This window comes from Ceratotherium simum, chromosome 5 (assembly GCF_057802395.1).
Source record: "Ceratotherium simum simum isolate JZ-2026a chromosome 5, ASM5780239v1, whole genome shotgun sequence".
Classification (NCBI taxonomy): domain Eukaryota; kingdom Metazoa; phylum Chordata; class Mammalia; order Perissodactyla; family Rhinocerotidae; genus Ceratotherium; species Ceratotherium simum.
The window spans coordinates 52918671-52940540 of record NC_141904.1 but is presented as its reverse complement, the minus strand read 5'-3'; the positions used below and the strand labels follow the sequence as shown (position 1 = coordinate 52940540).

The 21870-nt window shown below is 58.6% G+C and overlaps 3 protein-coding genes across 6 annotated transcripts; 2 read left to right on the top strand and 1 right to left on the bottom strand.

The window, feature by feature from the left end:
- Window positions 1-308: 308 nt before the first annotated feature.
- Window positions 309-6676, bottom strand: ABHD14A (abhydrolase domain containing 14A). 2 transcript variants are annotated; one of them, XM_087431122.1, is made up of 5 exons: window positions 6402-6676; window positions 2544-2755; window positions 2251-2366; window positions 870-1105; window positions 309-657 (listed from the first exon to the last, which is right to left on the bottom strand). In XM_087431122.1, the coding sequence occupies exons 2-5, from the start codon at window positions 2735-2737 to the stop codon at window positions 475-477; spliced, it is 729 nt and encodes a 242-aa protein (XP_087287248.1). In that variant the 5' UTR covers window positions 2738-2755; window positions 6402-6676; the 3' UTR covers window positions 309-474. The 2 variants fall into 2 exon arrangements, with proteins under 2 accessions (XP_087287248.1, XP_087287250.1); XM_087431124.1 differs by lacking the exon at window positions 6402-6676 and adding an exon at window positions 5135-5330.
- On the top strand, window positions 6236-10536 carry ABHD14B (abhydrolase domain containing 14B). Its single transcript, XM_004419772.3, has 4 exons — window positions 6236-6339; window positions 7266-7501; window positions 8770-9011; window positions 9399-10536. Exons 2-4 carry the CDS (start codon window positions 7291-7293, stop codon window positions 9573-9575), a joined length of 630 nt encoding a protein of 209 aa, XP_004419829.1. The 5' UTR covers window positions 6236-6339; window positions 7266-7290; the 3' UTR covers window positions 9576-10536.
- Window positions 10537-11560: 1024 nt separating this feature from the next.
- Window positions 11561-21739, top strand: PCBP4 (poly(rC) binding protein 4). 3 transcript variants are annotated; one of them, XM_087431119.1, is made up of 13 exons: window positions 11564-11708; window positions 17797-17941; window positions 18125-18148; window positions 18259-18291; window positions 18522-18638; window positions 18866-18997; window positions 19157-19285; window positions 19534-19608; window positions 19779-19823; window positions 19901-19964; window positions 20086-20138; window positions 20254-20396; window positions 20829-21738. In XM_087431119.1, exons 2-13 carry the CDS (start codon window positions 17861-17863, stop codon window positions 21115-21117), a joined length of 1185 nt encoding a protein of 394 aa, XP_087287245.1. In that variant the 5' UTR covers window positions 11564-11708; window positions 17797-17860; the 3' UTR covers window positions 21118-21738. The 3 variants fall into 3 exon arrangements, with proteins under 3 accessions (XP_087287244.1, XP_087287245.1, XP_004419827.1); XM_004419770.2 differs by having other exon boundaries at window positions 11567-11708; window positions 20227-20396; window positions 20829-21737; XM_087431118.1 differs by having other exon boundaries at window positions 11561-11708; window positions 18866-19285; window positions 20227-20396; window positions 20829-21739.
- Window positions 21740-21870: the final 131 nt, after the last annotated feature.

The window sequence follows — 21870 nt, the reverse complement described above, 5'->3', positions numbered from 1 at the left end:
CAGCAGTGGTAATACTCCTGCCTCCCTCCCCCCACCCCCAGCCCTGTGTGGCCACGTGCTCCACTTACCCAGACTCATTCAATCCTAAAACCACCTTCTGAGCTAGGTGTTACCATCATGAACATTTTATAGATGAGGAAACTGAGGCACAGAGTGGTGAGCTGGGAAGTAGCCCATGTTCTTAACCTTCCCAGGCTGCTGGAGCGCTCCCTCCAGCTCCCAGCCCCGAAGCAGTTGCAGACCTGCCTCCCACTCCTGCCCCACGTGCAGCAACTCCAGGAAATAGAACCTGTCACTCCTCAGGCATGACAAAAATGCTTTTTTTTATTGTGCCTGTGAGATGAAATGAGAGGTCCTGACTGGGCCTGGCCCTCCGGCCTCTGCCCTCCAATACCGGGGGCTGCCTCTTTGGTGGGAGGCTGGTCCAGCCCCTCCAAGTTCAGGCCAGGCCTGGGGCCTGGGCCATGGGCGACCTCAAGGCAGGTGGTCGAGGAAGGCAAGGAGGACAAGGTGGAAGTCTTGAGGCTTGTGGAGGTAGCAGGCATGGCCTGCGTCGCGCAGCTTCACCACGGAGTGGTTGGGCAGGTGGCGGAGCTGCCGCAGTGACTCCGGAGCCAAGATGCGGTCCTGCTCCCCATACAGGATGAGAGTCGGGGTCTGTAGGGCAAGGCAAGAGACCGTGGTCCTGAGGCCTGAGGGGGACTGACCCTCAAGCCTCCTCCTTAGAAAATCTTCCCCAAACACCCCATTTCTTCCATCCAGATCAGGGATGGGGCTGTGTGTCCTCCAAGTGAGATCTGAGTCCTCTCCCCCCATGACTCGAGCCAGGGGCAGGAAGCCAGGACCTTTGGAGACCCTCCTCCCAGTACCTTCACGGCCCAGAATTGTTCCTGAGTGTAGTTCTGGGTGGAGGCGGGTGCGATGGGCACGAATCCATGCAGCTGGTGGCGGCCTCGCATCAGGAAGGGCAGGGCATAGCGGCCACTCAGGGAGGGGCTCACCAGCACAGCATTCTGCACCTCCAGGTCCCGCAGCACTCGCTCCAGCAACTCTGCCCGCCCTGTCTCTGTGCTTGCCTCCTTTGAAGGTGCCGAGTTCCCAAAACCTGGGAACAGCAGAAGGCACCAGCTGAGGGAGGCTGGGCAGGAGCTCAGGACTTCCTGCCCACCATAGTGGGGGAAAGAGATGGGGAGCAGTGGCACATGGCACATGCTACCCCAAACTTGCCAGAAGCCATTTTTTGTAATGTGATAGGCCTGCTAGAAAAACATCTTTCATTCATCACATTGGCAAAACTAAAAAAGACTGATAATACGCAGTGTTAGGGAAGATGTGGGGAAAAGGGCACTTTCATACATGACTGCTGGGAGGATAAGTCCATATAGTATTTTTGGAGGGTAAGTTAATATTTGTCAAAATTTTTAAAATGTGTGTCCTTTGACCCATCAATTGTCCTTTGAGCTACCCACATGCTCAAAGAAGCATGTCCCAAGATGGTTTGGCTTCATTGTTCAAGCATTTCAACTGACACTGAGAACTCTAAATCACCCTACGTATCCACTAGTAGAGGAATGGCCAGATAAAACCTGGCCATCCCTCCAGTGGCACACACTACAGAGAGGGAGGTTCATAGTGACTGGCACGATCCATAAGACATGCATAGGGGGAGAAAACCAAGTTGCAGATAGATTTGCTAAGCAGGCAGGACACCAAACATGTTTGCGACCCCACCACACAATCCTGCATATTGTCTGTAACTCTATGTATGGAAATGCCCAAGAGGGCCTGGTACCCCCAAACTGCTCAGAGAGGTGAGAGGGAGAGAAAGGTGGCACGGGTCTCTGAGGGCGTCCCTCTTGTTTGATTTTTTAACGACAAGAATGATGGCATAAATCATTTGTGCAGCTAAAAAACCAAAAAGCTACCTAGTTTGTCATAAAAAGTACAGTGAGATCTCCCCATGCAATCGCTTGTGAAGTAAGCCATGTTTCTATTTGCTCTGTGACCGGAACAATCCACACTGCAGGTTTTAAGTAGAAAATAAAATAAAGGTAGGAAACAAAAACACAGACCTTTTCATGTTGCCATCTTCTGTTGCAACCTGCCACTGCTTGTCCAGACACTGGGGTCCAGATACCCCCCAGCCACACCTTAGGGCTTTCCTACCGCTCCAATACCCCCCTTCAAGAAGCTGCCCCCCTTGTACTTGTTGCACGCTGCCTCCCTAGACCTAGGGGTCGGGGCTCTCACCTGGGAGGTCAAGGGCCACGGCCCGGTAGCCCCTCTGCGCCAGCAGCTGCAGTGTGCCCAGCTGCTCCCACGTGTGGGAGTTAAAGGCCTTTCCATGGAGCAGCACCACCTCCACTCTGTGGGCATACAGGAGAGTGTGTGTCCTGGGGGTCTGGGACTGGCCCCCTGTTCTTTCTTCCTAGGTTTCTTCCACTGTCCTCCCAGGCCCTGAGCACCCTGAGTTGAGCTGGGGTTCCACACAGGGACTCCCCTTGGGCCTAGTCCTTCTACTACACACTGGGGTCAGCACCCACCTGTGTGCCCGGTGGAGCGGGAGCACCTCGCGGTAAAAGATGGGGGAGTTGCCAGGGGTGAGACCAGCCAGGATTGTGACATTGGGGTCTCCCCAGAGCCAGGAGGTCTGCTCAGGGGGGCCTGGCAGCCCCACATACAGTAGCAGCATGAGCAGCAGGCCCAGGCCCAGCAAGGCTACCCGGGACCGGCTCATGGAGGTCTGTACCACAGTCTGGAGGAGGAGAGGAGAGGAGAGGAGTGGGAGAAGAAGCTGGGGCTGAGCCCCCACAAGGCTCTCTGGACCCCATCCCAAACCCCACCAGAAGTACCCAGCAGAGGAAAAGCTCCAGCCCTTGCCTTTTCCTCTGCTCTGGGCAAGGGTCTAGGGTTCACACCCAACTACTCCACATGCCAGGGCAAGGGCTCAGATGCCCCACAGTGTGAGAAGGAGCATCTGAGATGTCCCCTTGGCACAAAGCATGCTCAGTGACCACCATCATCATTGTGCCAGCTAAAACCAGTTCCGTTCATTGAGTGCTGATGACAGCCAGGCCCTGTGCTTGACCCTTCACTTACAAGGGCTCATGAGTCCACACAAGAACAGGGGGGAGCAGATATGATTACAGATCTCTTACAGACAAGGAAACTGAAGCTCACAGAGGTAAATTCTCTTGCCCAGAGTGCAGAGTAGCAAGTGGGGGAACTCAAATTTGAACCTAGGCTGGGATCCTAACTGCCAGGCCACACTCAGTTTGCCAAGGAGGAAACCATGGGGTTGGGAAGTGATGGATGAACTAGAGCCTTGCTGGTGGACAGAGTGGTGCGGGTCATCAAAGGTGAAAGACTATGTGCAAAGCAACGTCCCACTGAGGGCACGTTTGGAAATGATTCTTTTTATCACTGCATACAACAATGCTAAAACCAGAATGTTTTACAATTGATGGGAATATTTAGTGCTCTACCCCAGCTGATGTTAAGTGGGAGGAAGGCTCATGGAGAATATCCGTGATAGAGGAAATGCCAAGACATGACGGGATGTGGGGCCAGGGAGGACCATGGTACACCTAGAAATGGAAAGGGCAGCATAGAGGCTGGAGAGATGAATGCCGCCCCCCACCCCCCAACAGCTTCATGCCAAATGACCTGCTTCATGGAATTCTCCAGTCTGGGTCCTTCGTCAGCCCAGAAGACAGACCTCAGGACCCAGGACCCAGTGGGAGCAGTTAGCCCTGGCTTTGAGACTCCACTCTGCCATTTCCTGGCCACGTGTCTTCAGTTTGTCAGTAAAATGGGGAGAAGGATAACCTCTGGCTGCCCTCGCAAACCTCTTGTGAGATTTCAATAATAGAGTAGACTTGAACACAGGCTGTCCTGTCATCATTTCTTGGGCCTAGGATGAGCACACCTGCCTTCTTCCCAGATTCCAGTAAACACATCTTTATTGAGTGCCAACTGGGCAATGGCTGGAGGTAGGAGCTGGGGACTGTCTCGGGCCCCTCCCACCTCTCCAAGGCGCTTTGGGGATGTTTCCCAAGCCCCCACCCCCAGGCTCCCAGGTCAGGTGGTGAGTGGGCAGTGGCAGCCCCTCTGGTGCTGATGGAGAGCTAGGAGCTGAGCAGGGGAAGAGCGCACTCCTCTCTTCTTTCTGACCACGAACAGCTTCTGACATACGCCTCCAACGCGAAGTTACCCTAGGTTCACACCAGGGGGAGCATCCTCGGTGTACCTCTCCTTGAGGTGGGCCTGGGGAACCCGGGCTCCTCTCCCAGTAGGGAGGGGCGGGACTTCGGCCGTTGCCTTGGCAACCCGGGCAGCGGGCGCTCTAGACAACGATAGGGCATAGGGCGCGGGTAGCTGGCAACCGTGTCTACGCTAAGATACAAGGCGGGGGTGGGGAGCTGTACCCGCGTTAGGTCCTTGGCGTATGCATTGACAATGACACAAAGGTGTACACACAAACATCGAGTCTTGCTCCACACCCTTTTCTGCTGCATAAGCTATTCCCTGCACGTACACGCAGCCTCCTTGCACACGCCTGTGCGCAATCGATCTCTTGAAATACATACTCTCAAAATCACGCACACAGTCAGGCATTAGGAAGGCATGTGGGAAGATAGACACACACACGCTTTCAAAATCATACGCAGACACTCAAATTTCAAGCACACAGTCATACACACAACCCTAAAATCACACACGCACCCAAGAAACATACATGCACAGGCAGACAGATGGACACTCACACACAGACCCTCAGAAATACACACAAAGACACACAAGTAGATACACACCCCCAAAATCACACGCACACACAGAAATATACACAATAGCCACACACAGACACAAGCGGGCACAACAGACCGACACATCCCCCAACATAGGCACACAGAAACACTGACACACATCACACCGACACACGTACACCCAGACCCTCAAGAACACACGTAGACAAACGCGCGCGCACACACACACCACACAAACACACGCACACTCGCGGCCCCAGCGCCTGCCCCTCCCACAGGACTCTGCTCCAGGGCGGCGGGGCAAGGGGCGGAGCAAGAATGGCCCACCCCCGGGCACCCTGCAGGCCTCACTCCCCGGGGACACTCACCGGGCTGACCGGGTCGACCGGGCCAGCCACCGCGGGAGGGACCCCACCCACGCGGAACCAGCAGCCAAACAGCGCCGCGACCGTGGCCTCCTCCGCTCTGCAGGCTGCGGCTGACACTAGGAGGCGGAGAGCAGGACCACGGAGGCGCGCTTGCGCAGTCCGCAGCGCAGGCCTCGCGCCTAGTGGCCCCGAAGGAGGGGGGGACTAGAGAACGGCGCCCCAAAGCACGCAGGCCGGCCTCCTGTCCAGATTTTCCGGATTGTTTTCGGCCTGAGAGCCGGGGGGAGAGCCACCCGGCTTCTTCCCACCAGAACGTCTTCACCCTCGCTCAGTGTCTCGTCTGTCACCACCACACAGGGTTGTCTTAAGGACTTAAGGACCGGTCAAGCCTTAGAAAAGTGTCTGGCGCGGAGGCCTCGCTGTGTAAATGCCAGATATTATTGTTATGCAGCAGCTCCAGGTCTCTCAACCAGTTCCCTGACCCCTACAAATACACACCCACTCAGTCAGAGCCCGGGGTGACCTCTAGGCTCCTTCACGTCTCTTTATGGCACATATCCTGGTTGGCGACGTGTGACCAACGTCTTGTCTGCCCCCAGGCTCAGGGCTCAGCGAGGCAACCAGGCCCAGCAAAGGGAGGCTGCGCGGAGCACACAGGATTCACTCTTTATTAGCACCCTGCGAGGTGGGCAACATCAGACCCACTCTACAGGCAAGGAAATAGGCTCAGAGGCGTTGGGAAAACGATCAAGGGCACCTGGCCGGACATTGGCAGAGCTTTGCACTCAAACCTGTCGGGCCTCAACTGCGTGCCAGGCGCTCCACTCTGGGCGCAGGCAGTTCAGGCTGGAGATGAGGCGGGGTGGGGAGGAGTGGGGGAGGGAGCAGCAGGGATGCGACCCCAAAGGAACCCTCCTCCTCGCTACGTGCATGTGGGACAGGTGGCTGAGCGTTTCGGGGCCGCATCCAGCCCGGTGCTTGGGTCACGCGGGGCCGAGGGGCTCGGGGAAATTGAAGCTGCTGTGAGAAGAAAGATAGGTCTAGCAGCACCGACCGGCCCTGCGATGGCTTGTGGCCACAAGAGGGCGCCCCGGAGCACGGCCTGGCCCCCGCTCCGGGGCCACGTCCCTGCTTCCCCGCCCTGGCCCCATCCGCCGCCAGCACTCGCTTGCCTGCTGTCTGCGCGAGCCCACGCAGCTCCCCAGGTACCCGCTCTGCGCCCCCGACCCTCTCTTCCTCTCTCCAGTTAGAACCCACCCCCACCTACCTCAAGTTTCTCCCCTTCTCATCTTGGCTCCCCAGGTCCCTTCTCTCGGGTCTCCCCTCACCCCTCCCGCGTGCGCCCTACCAGGCCCAGCGAGCCAGAACTGAGGTCCTCGGAAGGGACAGAGCGAGCCGTGGCGCCGCCGGTGACCGCGCGCCTGACCGCGGCGTCAGCGCGTTGGGTCCCAGTGGGCAGCGCGCTGAGCACCCCGCGTCCCTTGCGGGCCGGAAATCCAAAGCCTTTCCCAGCTCAGCGCTCCGATTTCCGCCTCCGGAAAATGGTTTTTTTACTCCAACTCCTACCCCCTCCGGCCTGCGGTGCCAACATACGACCCTGTAACAGTGCCTTGAAGAGAAAGAGGTTGATAAACAAAATAGTCAGCTACTTACTGTTGATTGAGCACTTCCTGTGCTTTAATATGTGCTAGGCACGGTGCCAGTGTTTTACATGCGTGGCCTCATATAATCCTGTCAACCCCCTATGAACTAAGTACTATTGTATTATCCCCATTTGTAGAAAAGAATAACAACAATGAGGACAATAAGCGTAATGGGAGCCCCATGTATTGAGTTCTTTCCAAGGGCAGGCACCTTCACTTGTCAATTTTTTTTTTAACTCGTTAATTCTTGAGGTAGGCTTTACTGTCCCATATTTCAGATGAGGAAACTGAGGCCCAAGGTCATACAATTAAGTGAGTGTCGGAGGCAGAAATAACACCTATGTCTGCCTTACCCCCAAGCATGTTTCCAGAGTTCTGGGAGCCTCCTTGCTGCTCCTTGAGGGACCCTCCCCTCTCTGTGGCAGTCTCCCTGCTCCACCTGGGCAGGGTGTTCTGTGGCTCCTCATCAGCCTGGCCTTGAACCACAGGCGCTTCACCAGCACAGCGGCAGGTATGGCGGGCGTGGAGCAGCAGGAGGGCACCATCCAGGTGCAGGGCCAGAGCCTCTTCTTCCGAGAGGCACGGCCGGGCGATGGACAGGCCGCCCGCTTCTCTGTGCTGCTGTTGCATGGCATCCGCTTCTCCTCTGAGACCTGGCAGAACCTCGGTACACTGCACATGCTGGCCCAGGCTGGCTACCGGGCTGTGGCCATTGACCTGCCAGGTACTTCTGGGGCAGGCTTCTGGACGGGGGGTGTGGGGCCTCACTGGGCAGCCAGGGCTGGGGACTGTGGGACTGGGAAGACCTAGCGAGGCTGGGCCCTGAGACTGACAGGGCGCAGTGCACACGGCAAGGGCCTTTGAGCTTTTCTAGCCTTGATCCGGATGTAGTCTGAACACTGGCTAGCTGCTTCTAACTGTGTTGCCCGGGGCAGTGTCTCAGTGTCTCTGAGCCTCTATTTCCTCATCTGTAATGGAAGATAACCACACTCATTTTAGGGGTTGGCTCTAGTGAGAATGGAATGAGATTATCCATGTGAGTATGTGGCCGGTACCTGACACATCATAATTGGCACTCAGCCAATTGGAAGTGAAATATTTTGACAGAGCCATAACTACAGGCTCTGTTGGAAGCCCTGAGGAGTGAGACTGAGCCTCCTGGAGCAGGGCACGGCCTGGTGGGAGGCTAAGCCCCCAGTCATGATCCCACGTACAAAGCCCTAAGCTGGGTTCTGGGGGAGGCAGGGGCAGCCCCAGACTGCTAGTCATAACTTGGACCAGCAGGCCCCAGCCCATGGTGCCAAGTGTGGAAGGGGCAGCATGGCTGACCTGCTCCTCTTGCCAGCTGGGGCTGGTATGGTTTCAGTGCCCAGTGGGTGGGCCTCCAGTCCTGGATGGGATTGGTTCTGACAGTGGGTTGGGCTGAGCTTCAAGGCAAATGTCTTGAGCTAATCTTTCTGGGGAAGGTAGAAACTGACTAATTGGAGGGGAGATCTGTGTGCAGAGCCAGCCCCTGAGCTGCTGTCCTCGAGGCACCCACCCTGCCAGCCCTGGGATAGGTGCCTCATAAGCAGTTAACTCACCGAATTTTCACAACAGTCTTAAATGGTAGATACTTTTGTTATCTCCTTTTAACAGATGGAGAAACTGAGCAGCTGAGAGAGGGCTCAGGGGACTTTCCCAAGGTCACATAGGTAGTAAATGGAAAATTGGGACTTGTACCCAGCAGTGTTGGACTTCAGAGCCTGATTCTTTCCAGGACACTGTCCTGCTGGAGGAGATGGGTATAGACATGGAGGGAAATGCCTCACGCTTGCCACAGATATGACAGATCTAGGCTTTGGTAGGAATAAACTCAGGCAGACTGCGTGTTGCAGGAACCTGGCATAGAGAGATTGACCTAGGAGGGCTTCCTGGAGGAAGGGACCCTCTCGCCTCTGTTTTCCCACTCACCCGCCTTGTCTTGTCTATCCCACACCTGAATCCCTGCAGGTCTGGGGCGCTCCAAGGAAGCAGCAGCCCCTGCCCCTGTTGGGGAGCTGGCCCCCAGCAGCTTCCTGGCAGCTGTGGTGGATGCCTTGGACCTGGGACCCCCGGTTGTGATCAGCCCATCCTTGAGTGGCATGTACTCCTTGCCCTTCCTCACGGCCCCTGGCTCCCAGGTCCGGGGCTATGTGCCGGTGGCCCCTATCTGCACTGACAAAATCAATGCTGCCGACTATGCCAGTGTGAAGGTACTCCTATGTGGGAGGCTGAGATGCCCCTGCCAGGAGCAAAGAAGGGTCCACCCCGGGGCCTTTCCTCATCTGGGGGTGGAGTAACCAAGGGGTGGCGTCTAGGAGGAGCTGAACCACTAAACTCCGCCCTTTGGTTTACTTAGCACCAGATTACTGTGCCAAGCCCTGTCCTAAACTGTGTGCTGGGGCAAACACAAATCCATGCCCCTGTCCCTTGGGAGCGGGGGCCTCTTCCCCCACCCCATGGGCCAGCTTGTCTCCCCCCCTCATTTGGGGTGACCCGGAGAGAGTCTGAAGTGATGGGGAGGGCTGGAGCTGATGTCTAGGAGGCTGGGGCACGTGTGACAGGTCCCTGTTGACTCTGCCTCCCTTTCTTTTCTCTAGACTTCAGCTCTTATCGTATATGGAGACCAGGACCCCATGGGTCAGACCAGCTTTGAGCACCTGAAGCAGCTGCCCAACCACCGGGTGTTGGTCATGGAGGGGGCAGGGCACCCCTGTTATCTTGACAAACCCGAGGAGTGGCATACAGGGCTGCTGGCTTTCCTGCAGGGACTGTGAGGCCCAGCCCTGCTGTCTGAGTGGGCTGCTTGCCTGCCTTGGCTCTCTCTCATTCTCTCTCTCTCCCCCTCCCTCCATGGGCACCTGCTCATCATGCACATGCAACAGGTGTGTCTGTCTGTCTGTCTATCTGGTTCTTGTCTTTTGGGGTCTGTCTTTTCCTCTTCCTCTTTCTCTTGCAGTGACAGACTGAAGAGATGAAATCAAGAGAAAAAAATTCAGGAACCAAGGGACGGAATCTGGTGGAGGGTAATCCGTTAGTTGAGCTTCTCTTTTAGGCTTTCCTGCTTGGCTTGCACTCCTTCCTCTGCTCTGCCCAGCCTCCCCCTCCTACCTCCTACCTCCTCCTTTGGCTACCCTGCAGGACCGTCACACCCCTCACTCCTGCATCTTAGGCCACAGATACATACATGCCCACATGCATGCTTACACATGGGAGCCATCTATGTTCCCAAATGTGACTCTTCACTTGGGAGCAACCACGTAGGTACACGCGACTCTGGAATGACACGCACACTGTCACGCGCAGCTTTGCATTGCATGCACATACACACATGGATACTTGTGCTTCCACACAAGCACTTGCACAGGCACATGTGCCCTCCCAACCATGCAGCACCCCACTGTCTGGGAAGGTGGGGCCCCCCAGGGCCAGCTCTTGCAGGAGTTCCTCTGCCAGGCTTAGAGTGTGGCCAGCCCTGGACTCCATTCACCTACAGGTTGCAGCTGGCCCCAGACCAGAATTGCCCCGCAAAAGGGAAGGGCCACCCCTTTGACCCTCAGATCTCCCTGCTTTTCTCCGTCCTTCTGGGTGCCCCACACCTCCCCAGGTTATTAGGCCTGGGTCTTCTCAGCCAAGCCTGTTTTCTGCTCTGAGGTTTGGGGGGTGGGGAGAGGAGAGTGGAGGTCGGTGAAATAAAATGATGCAGTTAGACCCCCCAGACTCTTGCTGTCTCCAGAGCGCCGCCCCTCCCCCACCCCTTGGGACCGCCACTGCGGGCCCCTCCCCCACCGTAGCGGGTCCAGATGGTCCCCCTGCCCTTTGTCCACCAGGCCAGATGGAGGGGAAGGGAGATTGGATTCCCCTCACCACCCACACACATCCAGGTGCCAAGAGACTCAGCTGTGGGGGGAGGTGGAGGTCAGTGGGACCAGGCTGAGCCGATTACGGAGAGGGGGAGGTAGATTTGCTTTCTAGGGGGCAGTGGCAGGGGTGCAGTGGGGCAAGGAGAGGGCTTGGGCATAGCCCAGCTGCTCCCCCTCCCCGTATCCATTCCTGAGTAGAGTACTCAACTGTGCCGCGACCCTAGCCCCAAAAGGAATTCTGGGGGTAGCTTTGGGGGAATCACGGTTTGAGGTGCACAGGGTCACACCGCTCTCAGACTCCTCCTCCAGCTGGTCCGGTAACCTGTCCTGGGCGGACAAGGGCCGGGCCTCGCGGAAGCTGTGGGTGGCTGAAGGGTGCGGGTCTTGGTGGGTGAGAGCCACGCGCGGGGATGGATGGCGCAGAAGCGAGGAGAGCCGGGAACCAGGCCCGGCGGAGGGTCGAAGCCCGAGCTCCGAGCGACCTGAGCCGGAGCGGGGCAGCGCGGGGGCTGGCGGCGGGGCCGAGGCCGAGATGGGGGTGCAGGGGGCTCGGCAGAGGGGCCGGGCGGAAGGACTGGCCGGCCGAGAGCAGAGGGACTCGGAGTCGGACGCAACGCGGGCGGCGCGGGGAGGACCGCGGCTGGGACCGCGCTTCATGGCCCCCCCCCCGGCCCCCCGACTCCCGGGGGCTGGAGGAGCTGCGAGGGGAGGGTCGGCCAGCCCTCCCGGAAGCGGCCGCCGCTCCGGGCGCACCGCGGCGCGCGGGGCGGGGCGGGCGGCTGCGGCACTGGGGCGGCTGGGGCGGGCCCGCCGCGCTGTAATCCGATCCGGGGAGGGGGCGGGGAGGGGCCGGGCCGGGCGGGCCGGGGGGTGGGGGGGGCGCGGAGCCGGGCTCCGGGCCGGCCGGGCTCCGCGCCTGTCAAACCCCTCATTGTTCGCAGCTGATGTCACTCGCAGTTGTGAGCGGCCGCCTCTCCCGGGGACAATGTGGGACTGAGCGGCCCAGCCGCCGCGCCGCCGCCGCCGCCGCAGGACAGCCCCAGCGAGGTAGGGCGCGGGGCGGGCGGGGCACCGCGGGCCGCGAAGTTTGGGGGTTCGGCCAGGGGCGGGGAGCTCGCGCCCGAGTCCACAGGCCGGGTCCCGGGTTTGGGGGACTGGGAGACTGAGGAGCACATTCCTTGTCCCACATGGGCCCAGGCCTGCACAGGTGGGGGGCGCTGGTCTGCGCGAAGAGCCCCCGGCACCAGGGAGGGGCTTTCTGGACCTGAGACCCCAGATTTGAGGCCCTCATCCCACCTGCTGTTTCTGTCCTCTGGACCTGCTCTTCTCTCGACCTCCTGTCTCGGGTTCTGGTTCTGCTCCCTCTCTGTCCCCATCTGCCGTTCCCCTGCAGTTCCTGGCTCAGCACACACCCCTTCCCATTCTCTGCAGTCCTTGCGGGGCCGGACACAGACCTCCAGGCCAGGAGTGTGTGAAGTGACAGTTGGAGGCTCAGAGTGGTCCCTCGTCCCCTGCGGCTCTTCACTCCCTCAGCTCTTACCTAGCCTCTTAGCTGAAGTCCTGGGGGGTGGATGGGGCTCTGGCTACTCACTTCAGCCTGGCCCTCATGCCTGCCTGGCCAGGAGAGGGAGGTGCCCGCCTCCTCACTCCCCTATCCCAGGCCCGCCATCTTGAGACCTGTGGCACCCAGTGCCCTGCCCGGCTGCACCACCCTGGGTAGTGGTCTTCAAGGGGATGCACCTAGGGCCAGTTGTATTCCCTCCTCTCAGAATGTGGACCCTTGGTCCCCACCATGCCCAGGATGATCACTTTCATGCTGGACCAACAGGGCATGCGTCCCTAGGGGCCTTCCTTCCCCCGCAAAGAACTCCTAGACCCCAAGGACTCCCCAGGAGCTTAAACCTCAGCTCCAGCCCTCACTGTTTCCTGGGGTTACCCTCATTGCTTCAGGGCCAGCACCTGGCGCCCTATCCTTTTCCCATCTGAAGGTCCCCCTAGCCCCTCCTGGCCCTGGAAGCCCCTCGACCTCCAAGGCACCCCAGCCAGCCCCCCCTGGCCTTCATCAGCATGCAGGCTCAGGCTGCCCAAACACAAGGGGATTGTTCTTCTTGCATGCTCAGGGTGGGGGCTGGGAGCAGCGGCCCACACACCCTGGCAAGCCCGGGCCATAGGAAGGCTGGCTTTGCCCCGCCCTGTGTCCCCAGACAGGCTCTGTCCACCCTCCCTACTCCCATCACTGGCCCCCCTCCAGCCTCCATCACCGTTGCCCAATGGCGCTGACCTCTTGAGGAAAGAGCTCTGAGCCACACAGGTGGACCCCTGGGTTCTCCCAGCTCTCCCAGTTGCCGCTCATGTAGCCTTACAAACAAGCCCCTTCCTCTCTGGGCCTCAGGTTCCTCTCTGGTGAGGTCCTTTCAGCTGTGAAAGGCTGAGCCTGACTTTGTGAAACCTATGCCACACCCCAGCTCTTCTTCCAACCCCCCTTCCCCATGGGGAAACCCACTCTGGGCCCCCAGAAGTCTCAAAGCACAGTGCAAATCCCCCACCCTAGTGACATGCCCGGGGAGCCCTAGACCCAGAGAAACAGCAGGAGCAGGGGCTGGGGGTGCTGAGGAATGGGAGCTAGGGATCCTGTCCAGGCAGAGCCTGGCTCTCCCATGTGGCTGGTGCCCATGCCCTGGGTCTTCTCACTCCACCCTCACTGCTCCTCTGGGACCCTTAGCCTCATCTCTGGTCCCTAATGCCTCCAGCCCTGTGAGCCCTGTCTTCTCCCTGCACACTCAGCTGGTTCCTGGCTCCTGCCTCCCTGGAGAAGCTCCTGCCCTCCTAGAGCAATCTATGTGGTGGAAAGACAGGCTCAGAAATGTCCCATTGGGGCTCCTTTGAGTCGCAGGCATATCTTTGGGAGGCGCAGAGGCCTGAGTGATTATATCTGACTTGGAAGGTTGGCGAGGGCTTCACAGAGGAGGTGGCATTTGAGAAAGACTTTGACAGAGAGTGGAGAGGATGGACATTTCAAACTAGGATCAGCCTGGGCAAAGGCCCAGAGGCCTGGAGGTGCTAGGCATGTTTTGCAGCCTGGTGTGTGTGGGGGATGGGGTGGAGATGAGACAAGAGAAGTTGGCAAGAGCCAGATCATAAAGGGCCTTGAGTGCCTGTCTATGGAGATCAGGCTTTATTCCTTGGGCATTGGGGAGCCAAGGATGGCTGTTGAATGGGAGAGTGACCCAGTCTCCAGCATGGAGAATAGAAGCTAGAGACCTTTCTCAATTTGGGTCAGACAGTGAGGGGATAGGTACCAGTGGGTGGGGCTGTACTATGAAGCTGTGCCCTTTCTCTTGGAGCCCAGTCTGGGCCTGGGCCTGCCTCAGTTTCCCTTGGCTGTGAGGACTCTTGGGGGGTTGCCTAACGGTACTCTAAGGAGGCTGTAGCATTTCTGGCACCAGCCAGCTTGTCAGAGCTTCTGTTCCCTGCCTAGCACTGAGTCTACAGGGCAGCCCTGGGTCAAGAAAGCAGAGGCTGAAGCTCGCAGACCTCAGGCTGCTCCCCTGCAGGCCCCTTCTCCCCCAACTCTCCTAAGAAGTGGGTATGGATGGCCATCCTGGGAGGCTGTAAGGCTGAGAGACTGGGCGCCTGGGTCTAAGGATGCTGGGGCAGTTCTTGTGGAGGCCTGGCTAATCAGGAAGGATGAGCATGCTCAGAGAAGGGGAGGGGCAGGGGAGTCAGGATCCCTTAACGCTGATCGCCCCCAGGCCCAGTGTCCACCCCCCTGCCACGCCCTGCTTTACTTGATGCCCTAAGCCATTCCCCAGCATCACTGGGTGTGGCCAGCATGGCTGCTTTTGGAGTAGGAGTAGAAGGAGGCTGCTTAGTTGGGGGCTGGAGGTGCTGAGGGGGATGTTAGGGGATGTGAGGTGGGGGATGAATTTGGAGACTGGACCTCCCTTTCTCTCCCCAGCCCAGGTGGGTCTACAAGCCCTAGTTGGTCCAGACGCTCTGGTCAGCAGAGCCAAGGGAATCCCCCAAGGGGCGGGCCAGTCTACTGGAGTCGCCTGGCCCCAGGAGCCCTCCCCTCCCCTGGATTGTTCTTGCTCCAGAACAAAGCCGGGTGGACACTTGATCCCTGCATGGGGTGGGGAGCTGGCTAAGCCCCCGGCCCTTTGATTGGGCAGCTGTCATGAGAGAGAGACAGCTGGGGGGGAGGGGCAGGAAGGGGCAGCCGCCATCGCTTACACAGCTGTCACCCCACCCCCACCCCCTACTCCTGAGTGGCAGTAAGCCAGGGGCTGCAGGAGTGGGCACTGGGTCTGGGGAGGGGGCCTCGGGAGCCGGAGGGAACACTGGGATCAGAGGCCTGCTCTGGGCTTGGTATGTTCTGCCAGGGAGCCCTGCTGACCAGGAGGGGGCTGGGCACCCCCAGAGGTGAGCTGGAGGTCAGTGTGGCATGATGCATGGCTGCCATGTGGGTGGCCCAGCAGGGACCCAGGGCCCACCAGGCTGGAGCAGCAAATAACTCCCTAGAGCCCCGGTGAGGGCAGGAGGGGAGCCAGAATGCCTAATAGGGCTGCTTGTTCTTAGGGCCCCTAGGAGAATAATTTGGGAAACCTATGTCAGGAGCCTTGTTTTCTCCTAAAGACGGGAAAGACTTTGAGAGTCCATCAGAACAGGAAGGACACAGAGAGACCAGCAACTCCCCCCCGCCACTCCCCCCCACCCCCACATAGCACAGGTGGGTAAAGGTTACCCATTGAATTTGGGGCATTGGGGCTCTGCTGCAGACCCAGGTACCTTTTTCAGGGCAGGAGCCCTAGTTCTGACCACATTCCAGCCCTTCTGCCCTGTTTTTCCTGGAGGCTTATGCCCACAAGAGGTGATGTGGAAATAGAATGGGGACAATATCAGGTCCCCCACCGTTTACCACCCCAAAGGGGTCCCTGAGCCCCAGAAAATTCTGGAGCTCAAGACCGTGGCTCTGGACAAGTTGTCAGTCCTTCCCAAACACAACCCACATCTACTAGCCAGGCAGGGGTCTCAGGGACTGCTAAAGCCTCCTCTCCACCTTTGAAGAGACCCCCTCTAGGATGAGAACTGACAAACCCAGATGGGACAGCTAGAAAGGGGAGGCAGATGGGGATGTGATGGAACTCTGCACTAGCAGGCAGGACCCTGTTAGGGCTACCATGTCCCACCTCTTTGTGACCTTGGGCAGCTTACAGATCTTCTCTAGACATCAGGTTCCCCTCCTGTTTGGTGAATTCATCTGTTCAGCTAACTGGTATGTTCTGAGCACCTTCTCTGGCCTGAGCTCTGGGGACACAAGGAGAAAGTGGCAGCCTTGGCTGCTGTTCTAAGGAGCTCCTGGGCTTGGCTGTCCAGGGAGGCAGAAACCAAGCACGTCATCACAAGTGCTTTGCTGGGGGAAGTGCAGGCAGCTGGGGGAATGTTAGCAAGGGCAGCCAGCATGAGGCTGGCCAGGATGCTCGCAGAGCACAGTCCCTGCATCCGTTGTTGACCTCTGCCCTCTGGAGAGCCTACTTGGTGGGAGGGAGGAGCAGATGCTGGGGAGGCAACAGTTATTGGGTGCTTAGGGGGACAGGATTGTCACCCCCATGGTACAGATGAAGAAACAGAAGCCTCATACTTGCAGTGGCTTGCTCAGGCTTCCTGAGAAAGCCAGGCTGGGAGCACCCCCTTCCTACTCCATGCCCAAGCTCTGGATCCTGAGAGGGCATTCGACAGAGCTCCATGCCCTTGACCCTCATGTGAGGATAGGGCAGGGGGCTGAGGGGAAGGTGCCCAGAGGTCTCCAGAGTGCTCCAGGCCCAGCACACTCATCCTTTGCAGAAGGAATTTGCAGGGTTAGGGCTTGGTCTTGGCTCAGACTCGGCACCAGTTGGTCCCACTCTCTGTTTTCCTCCTCGGGTTTTGGTCCCCCAGTGAGCTCCCCATCAAGGCTGAGCCTTGGCAGGAGACAGCGGCTGGAGGAGAGGGATTTCCAAGCAGGATTAAGGTTCAGGATTAAGTCGGGGCATGAAAAGGGGTCTGGTGGGGAGGGCTGGCGGCTGGGCTAATCCCAGCAGCTAATCTCTGGCTCCTCCTTCTTCCATCAGTTAATGGCTTTGACATTCCCCAGCCCCCCAGGTCCCTTTCTTACCCATCACCTATCACCCAGTCCTGGGGGGAAGCATTTCCTCCATTTTATGGGTGAGGAAAAGAGTCCAAGTGACTTGTTTCTGGTGTAATAGAAAGTGCTCCAGGCTGGGAATGTGGCCAGCCTGGACACTTCTTGCCTCCTCAGCATGGAGGAGAGTGCTTGGAAAACTCTATGTAGACTCTTGTTCCCCTAACCTCCCCGCCAACCCCCAGGTGCTGAATGAACCCTGCTCACGGCTGTCTGCAGGGAGCCTCTGCTTTAGTGACCTCTAGTGGACAGGCGTAGCCTCTGGCGGTGGGACTCCTGGCCTGCCCCCCACCCTCCCCAAGACTTTGCCAGGTCTGGGGAAGGCAGGGGCAAGAGGACCCCTCCTAGAGCCTCATGATCTTCATTTCCACCCTTCTTTCAAGACCTCCCATGGCTCCCCATGGCTGCTGCTGCTTCCTCTCCAGCTCTCCTCCATACTCTGGCCAGTGGGGGCTCTGGCCCCTGGATGCCATGCCTCTTGTTTGAAGTAACCTTTCAGCCTTAACTCAACTTTCAAGGCCCAATCCACAAGGTCCCCTCTTCCAAGAGGTCAGGGAGGAGGCTCCCCCTCTCTGGACTCCCATAGGCCTCCTAGTTAATTCTTTCTTCTAATGTGCGAGAGGAAGGGAAGGATACTCATGGGGACTAGGTGCCTACCACATGTGTGCTTATCTCATTTTAATTCTCATAACTCTTTGGGGGTAGGACTTGGTATCCCCCTTCCTACAGATGGGGAGGCTGAGGCCCAGATGTGTTAAATGAGCTGTCCAGTGCTACACAGCTAGTGAGTTACACACAAGCACACACTGGTCATTATGACATTTGAAACTTGGAGTCCACACTGTCTCCCTCTCTGGGAGTTTGGTTAGCCTGGCTCTGGGGTCCCCATGTAAGGGCAGAGGACCCAAAGGAGACCTGAGCTGCTCTCTCACCCCTCTTCTGCCACCCCACCAGAGCCAGCCAGGCCGCAGCGTGGACACACTCCCAGGCCACTGTGGCCCCAGCCCCGCCTGACAGGATGAGCGGCTCAGATGCGGGGCTGGAGGAAGAGCCAGAGCTCAGCATCACCCTCACCTTGCGGATGCTGATGCATGGGAAGGTGAGTTGGTGGGGGCTCCACTGTGGCTTGTGAGGGGGCAGAGGGCAAGGTGAAACAAAGCCTGACCAACTGGGAGTTTGATCTCAGGTGGCCTCTCTCCTGTGGAGCCCCTGCCCCCGGTGCGGGGAGGAGCAGGGTCTGGGGATTGGTGTCCCCCTGACTCCACTCTTGTCTTGTTTGCAGGAGGTGGGCAGCATAATTGGGAAGGTAGGTACCCGGTTCTGTTCTGTGTGTCCCCTTCGACCTGAGGCCTCAGTCCAGGAAAGGAGGCAATAACCATTCAGGCTAAGAGCCATTCTCTATTTTGTCTCCTGCAGAAAGGAGAGACTGTCAAGCGAATCCGGGAGCAGGTGAGGATCGAGTTTGGGAGAGGAGCCTAGGGCACCTGATTTGGAGGGAAGGGGAGGTCCCTGTTCCACCTTATCCCTGAACCCCACCATCTGGGATGACCAGTGAGTGCCACTAGAAGGTGGCTGTTTCCAGCCTTGGCTTGTGCCCGGTGAGTGGGGCAGGCAGACAGGTTCCTGGCCAGGAAGCGGAGAAGGAGCCCCGCTGCCCTGCACTTGTCCTGTACCTGCAGAGCAGTGCCCGGATCACCATCTCTGAGGGCTCCTGCCCTGAGCGCATCACCACCATCACTGGGTCTACGGCAGCCGTCTTCCATGCGGTCTCCATGATCGCCTTCAAGCTGGACGAGGTGTGTAGCAAGCTGGGGTGAGAGGCCAAGGTGGTTCCCAGGAGTAACAGGACTGCAATTCCGCACAGTGGCTATGGGTGGGAGAGGAGGCCAAGCCCAGGGCAGGGTTCTCTCGTTGGAATGGGACTGGGGGAGGGCTTCCTTCCTTCATCCTTCAGCAGAAAGGTGCTCCAGGGGCAAGAGAGCAGAAGGGTTGAGCATGGCCAACGCACAGTCTTCCTGCTCAGGACCTTTGCACTGCTCCTGCAAATGGTGGGAATGTCTCCAGGCCTCCGGTGACCCTGCGCCTTGTCATCCCTGCAAGCCAGTGTGGCTCACTGATTGGGAAGGCTGGCACCAAGATCAAGGAGATCCGAGAGGTGAGGGAAAGGGGATACCACCTGCTGGGAGTCCCACCCTCCAGTTGTGAGGGGGGACCTAGGCTCATGGCTTCCTATCCCCTGGGGAGCTCCAAGCCTGGGCAGCACTACTCTGGGTTATGGGAGCAGCCAGAAATGGCCTCTGTTCTCTGCTTGCAGACCACAGGTGCCCAGGTGCAGGTGGCAGGGGACCTGCTCCCCAACTCTACAGAGCGTGCTGTCACCGTGTCTGGGGTGCCTGATGCCATCATCCTGTGTGTGCGTCAGATCTGCGCTGTTATCCTGGAGGTGCCGCCCTGGGACAGGGAGAGTGGACATGGGATGGGCCCTGGGCTTGCCTTCTCAGGCCCCCAAATCCTATGCCTGTGACACCAGGTGGGGGCAGGGTGGGGCTGCAGGGATGGATTAGGAGCTCCAGGATATTGGGATGCATTTACCTGGGGGCCATGGGGAGGGCCTTGAGAATATAGAGCCCTTGGGGAGGTCAGTGAGGCCTGAGAGGGTCCTGATAGAGCCTCCCTATTTGTGCCTTCCAGTCCCCACCCAAAGGAGCCACTATCCCATATCATCCAAGCCTCTCCTTAGGTACCGTCCTTCTCTCCGCCAACCAGGTGAGGGGGAACAGCAGGAGGGGTAGGAGGCATTACTGGAGGAGGGGGATTGAGATGGGGGAGGGGATGGAAGAAGGAATTAGAGGTCCAGGGAGAGGGGGGAGGAGTAACTGGCTAAAATGTCCTGACCTGTCGCAGTAACCCCCTTTTCATCCACTTTGTCCCCACAGGGCTTCTCTGTCCAGGGTCAGTATGGGGCTGTGACCTCAGCTGAGGTGAGTGACCCACAGCACAAGGCACCACTTCCGGAACCAAGCCTCCTCTGACTTCTAACCCCTCTTCTTTGGCACAGGTCACCAAGCTCCAGCAGCTCTCTGGCCACGCAGTCCCTTTTGCCTCACCCAGCATGGTGCCAGGTGAGCAGCCCCTGCAGAAGGAGGCGGGGGCAGATTCCAAGGGGCCAGGGAGCCCCCCTGGAATGGACATGGGAGGCAGGAAAGGCCCAGAACCACGCCCAATCCCTCTTCTCCCCCCCAGGACTGGATCCTGGTGCACAGACCAGCTCGCAGGAGTTCTTGGTTCCCAACGATGTGAGCAGAGGATGGGGTGGTTTGAGGGTGGGTAGGGGGGCCCAGGGGTCTGAGCCTCGCCTAGGGTTGAATTCCGCCCTCCCCCCAGCTGATTGGCTGCGTGATCGGGCGCCAGGGCAGCAAGATCAGTGAGATCCGGCAGATGTCAGGGGCACATATCAAGATCGGGAACCAAGCAGAAGGTGCTGGCGAACGGCACGTGACCATCACTGGTTCCCCGGTCTCCATCGCCCTGGCCCAGTACCTCATCACTGCCTGGTGAGTTGGGGGCTGGGTGTGTCACATTTCACAGGGCTTAAATGCCTGGGAAAGGTACAGGTCGGGTGGGGAGAGCTGACCTCCCTTCTCTGTCTGGGTCCATCGTCTTCCTCCCCTAACCCTGCCTCACTCACTCCATGTTGCCCCATCTTCCCTGTCTACATCCGTCCCTCATGTCCTCTTTCCCCATCCCTGGTTCTTTTCCCTGGGTTTTTGGCCTCTTCATTTCTCCCCTCACCCCATACTGTATCTACTTGTCCTTTCTTCCCATCCCCATCTCCCACTTTCCTATCTTTTCCCCAAACACATCTGCCCCATGTCATTGTTGGCAATTTGTCTCTTTCATCTAATCTTGCCCCCTATATTTGCCTTCATTGCCCCCTCTCTTACCCCCACCTTCCCCTTCATTTCCCCCCATATCCTTCTCTCCAGTCTAGAAACGGCCAAGTCTACCTCTGGGGGGACGCCTGGCTCAGCCCCTGCAGACCTGCCTGCCCCCTTCTCGCCGCCCCTGACGGCCCTGCCCACGGCTCCCCCAGGCCTGCTGGGCACACCCTATGCCATCTCCCTCTCCAACTTCATCGGCCTCAAGCCTGTGCCCTTCTTGGCTCTACCACCTGCCTCCCCAGGGCCGCCGCCGGGCTTGGCAGCCTACACTGCCAAGATGGCAGCGGCCAATGGGAGCAAGAAAGCTGAGCGGCAGAAATTCTCCCCCTACTGAGGCCAGCTGAGGCACAGGCGCGGGGGCAGGCAGGACCGCTGGCAGGGGGCTGCCTCCGCACCCTACCTGCCCAAGGAGACTCCACTGTGGAGTCCCAAATGCCGCTAATGCCCAGACGCATGGATGCACCCCCAATCTGGCCCTGGTCTGTGGGAGTTCCTCCTCTCAGAGTGGGGGCAGTTTCTGGCCCAGGGTTCTAGGAGCTGCGGCAGCCCCAGGAATAGGGGGTTCCACCCCCTCTAGCTCTGTGCTTGGATGCAGGAAGCATCCTTAGTGCCCCCACTTTGGGGGAGGTCACTCATGTACTCCCCATCCCTTAGGGCTTCCCAGCCTACTACCCCCCTGTGGGGAACAGGGAGGAGGGCTGGGGGTGGCTGGGGGCCATGCTTCTTTCCCCACCTCCCTGCAGATTCCTGCTGCTTCCACTGATACCCTTTTGACTGGAATGGACTGGCTGGGCTTGGCAGAGGGCAACCCAGAGAGGGGGCACTGCCGAGCAGCTGGGGGAGTGGTGTGGGGCAGGGGCCAAGTTCTCAGCAGCAGACAAACTCTGTACAGTTTTTTCAATCCCTGTTTTTGAATAAATATTCTCAGAGACCAGGAAGCTGTGAACCACTGTGGGTGTTAGCAAAACCTTCAGAAAATAGGTGCAGCCGAGGCCCCAGAGGACCCCCATCTGTGAATCCACCAGCCTGGTTGGGCCTTGGCTCCTTCCATTTGCCAGTTCTGGGGCTTCAGGGTCCTTTGGGGGTC